The sequence below is a fragment of the Austrofundulus limnaeus genome, unplaced genomic scaffold, assembly GCF_001266775.1.
Source record: "Austrofundulus limnaeus strain Quisiro unplaced genomic scaffold, Austrofundulus_limnaeus-1.0 Scaffold25, whole genome shotgun sequence".
Classification (NCBI taxonomy): domain Eukaryota; kingdom Metazoa; phylum Chordata; class Actinopteri; order Cyprinodontiformes; family Rivulidae; genus Austrofundulus; species Austrofundulus limnaeus.
In genome coordinates this window covers 2,205,224-2,208,286 of record NW_013952427.1, presented here as the reverse complement: position 1 = coordinate 2,208,286, position 3,063 = coordinate 2,205,224, and the positions used below count along the sequence as shown (strand labels likewise).

Genomic DNA, 3,063 nt, shown 5'->3' with positions numbered 1-3,063 from the left:
ATATATGTATATATATATGTATATATATATGTATATGTATATATATGTATATAGGTCCAGAGGGCTGTAACTTGTTCATCTACCACCTGCCACAAGAGTTTGGAGACAATGAACTCATGCAGATGTTTTTGCCCTTTGGTACAGTCATCTCTTCTAAGGTCTTCATGGACCGGGCAACCAACCAGAGCAAGTGTTTTGGTGAGTTACTTGTTCTAACAAACACACAAGAAGTACAAGAGACAAAGATGTACATTTAGATAATAATCATAACCATAAAGAAACAGTGTAAAAGCTGAATGCTGGATGACTTTGCTGAAGAAGCTGAAACTGGGTTGTTGAAACTAAAAAACAGAACACTAGCTAAAGGCTAATATAAGCAAAACACAAGGTGAATGCCAAAAATTGCAAAACACAATCTAAAAGTTAAAAGTAGCTGGATACTAGCATAAAGCTAAATGCTACAAAAAGCTTGATAAATGTATCCAATTAGTATCTAGAAGCTAAAAGTAGCTAAAAACTAGCTAAAAAAAACCAAAAATAGATAGATGTTCGGTGAAAGCAGCAAAAGGTTATCTAAAAACTAAAGGTACCAAAAAGCTATCTAAAACCCAAAAAGAGTGAAAGATTTCAAAGAGAGCAATGCTTTTAAAGGAAATGAGATCATCAGAAATTACCTGATTCATGTCAGATGCACATCTAGCATAAATGCCCATCAGTGTATTTCTGCACAAAACAACGTAACGTTTTGCTGAATATTCAAACTTTTTTGGTAGTATGTAAAAACGTTTTTTTAATAAAAAAACTATATTTATTTAAAAAATGCAACAGAATTGGCATCTTGGTGTTTTCTGTCTTGGCGCGAGTGGAGTGAAAAACACACATTGTCACTGAGCACATTGTTACCAATCAGACAGGTAGACGTTGTCGATCAGACCGAGCGTCCTTGGCTCTGCTCGGCAGATGACTGACCAGGAAACCCCGAGGTGGTGCACCAGCATCCTCGTCACCGTCCTGTAACCCTCATTTCTGTCTATACCTTTTACTGTTGAGGCTGATCTATACACCTCAACCTTTTGTGCCCCCCGTTCAGCTCCACAGGCTGACCTCACAGCTGCAGAAAGCCTGATGAGAGGCTGACACACAGGACAGTTGTGGATCAGGGATGATTCCCTCTCTGTGTCTGTGTGCCTTCGTATTGGTGTGTGGACATAATTTGACTTATTACATTACATTTTGTCATTGTGTGAACATTTGTCTGGTCCACACAGTGGGGAAAAAAAATTGTGGGTCAGAGTGGTCAGGTTTGGGGCTAAGGTATGAATTACACTTAGGTTAGGGTTAGTTATGTACCTGTGAGGTTAGGGTTAAGGGTCAGGGTTAGGTTGTATAAATTAATGGAGGTTAATGCAAAATCCACATAAGTATAGAGAGATAAGTGTGTGCACAGATAACATATTAATTTATTCATCATTGCAGTATTGACTCGGACTGTGCGTTTGCAGAAAAAAATGTTTGTTCTAAAGAAGGAGTGCGCACAGATGTGTTATTAATCTAATAGTCATCCATTATTGCATCTACTTCCTCCCACCCCCAATCTGAACTTATTGAGCAGATCACCTCTTTTTTTTTTTACTTCCAATTTTTCTAGCAGTTATCATGCAAGCCTCCTTCTTCTCACARAGCCCTAACAGGTCAAACCAAACCGAACAAGGCCGGGACGGCACTGTTCCCCAGGTGGCCGTGGACATGGAGGGGCCCGTTTGCTTTTTCACGGGTCATTAAATGGCTTCAGAGACGCAGGAGAGCACATCAAGCTGAGACACTCTGTGCTGCAGTTTCTGCTCACGGAAATCTCAAGGTTTAATGTTTATACCTCCTRGAAACAGGATGTTATCTTCAAGAAATGCACTGATGGGTTGGTTTCTGCAGCAAACCTATTTTCTAACGTTTGCTCTTTTGTTTTGATCAGACTTTTTTTAACGTGTGCGATAAAGTGTACTCAAACYTTTTCCTATTGGACATAACCTTTGCTTCCATTAGATTTGTTAAGCTTAGTGAAGGTTAAACTTTGTCTATGAATGCAGGCACTTTTAAAGACTGTACAAACAGGCAGTTAAAGAAAATCACCCCCCACCCCCCAAACTCCATGACTGCCYTTTTACATTATTTAGTTGGACCCTCTAAAATAAGCTGCAAAATTCAGGACAAGGACCACAAAGGCAGCTTAATATTTCATCTATTCGAGAGGAATAAAATTCTAATAATAATAATGTGAAGAGTGATGTAACTGCCCTCAATATGTTGCACAAATGTCCCACCCAGTCTGTTAGCATTAAAGAAACAACAACTATTGCACTGCAGCCTGAACGTGCTCCTCACCCTAATGTCATGTTGCCTTTTTCCCAAAAGCTGTCAGGGCACAAGGATCGCATTATTCAACCATTWTTTACACCTTTGCTTTCATGAGCTTGTCATTTTTCCCCCACAGGTTTTGTAAGCTTCGACAACCCTGCTAGTGCACAAGCAGCTATTCAGGCTATGAACGGCTTTCAGATTGGGATGAAGAGATTGAAAGTACAGCTAAAGAGACCGAAGGATGCCAGCCGCCCTTACTGACACAGCCTACCTTCAGTATTCTCTGCAGCAGCACAGGTGAGGCAAGAAAAGTGTCAAACTGCTGGTTCCAAACCAAGATTTCTGTAATATTTCAACATTTGACTGGTTGTAATTGTGTCACGTTATTGAGTCAAATTTGGTAATGTTCAAAAACTGCAATCAAAACCTAAAAACTAATATTAATTACTGTATATGTTTAGAAAAGGAAATGTTCTCCGTAAAAGCTAAAGTCATATAAACATTTMAAAAAATTGACCCCTTGTATCCTTTGTTAAGATGACTAAGTTTTCTTTAAAAGGGAAGAACATCATGCATACAGTATGTGCTGGCACTCTAAAATAAAACCAGCCTCTCACACTTTAAGCTAGTGACACTTTGTGCAAATAAACCTAATAATTTTGGTACGTCTTAAAAGGTAGTACATTTAAATCACCACTACATAAACAA

At 38.9% G+C, this 3,063-nt stretch overlaps 1 protein-coding gene across 19 annotated transcripts in view; it reads left to right on the top strand.

Moving 5' to 3' along the window:
• The window catches only part of celf5a (cugbp, Elav-like family member 5a), a 302,579-nt gene that overhangs the window by 289,549 nt on the left and 9,967 nt on the right, over positions 1-3,063 (top strand). For 15 of the 19 annotated variants that reach the window (XM_014004594.1, XM_014004589.1, XM_014004581.1 and 12 more), the window contains exons 10-11: positions 55-198; positions 2,489-2,652. In XM_014004594.1, the coding sequence (XP_013860048.1) occupies positions 55-198; positions 2,489-2,616 (272 nt within the window). In that variant the 3' untranslated portion in view covers positions 2,617-2,652. The remainder of the gene's footprint in view (positions 1-54; positions 199-2,488; positions 2,653-3,063) is intronic. The other 4 variants (XM_014004591.1, XM_014004590.1, XM_014004595.1 and 1 more) reach the window with 2 other exon arrangements.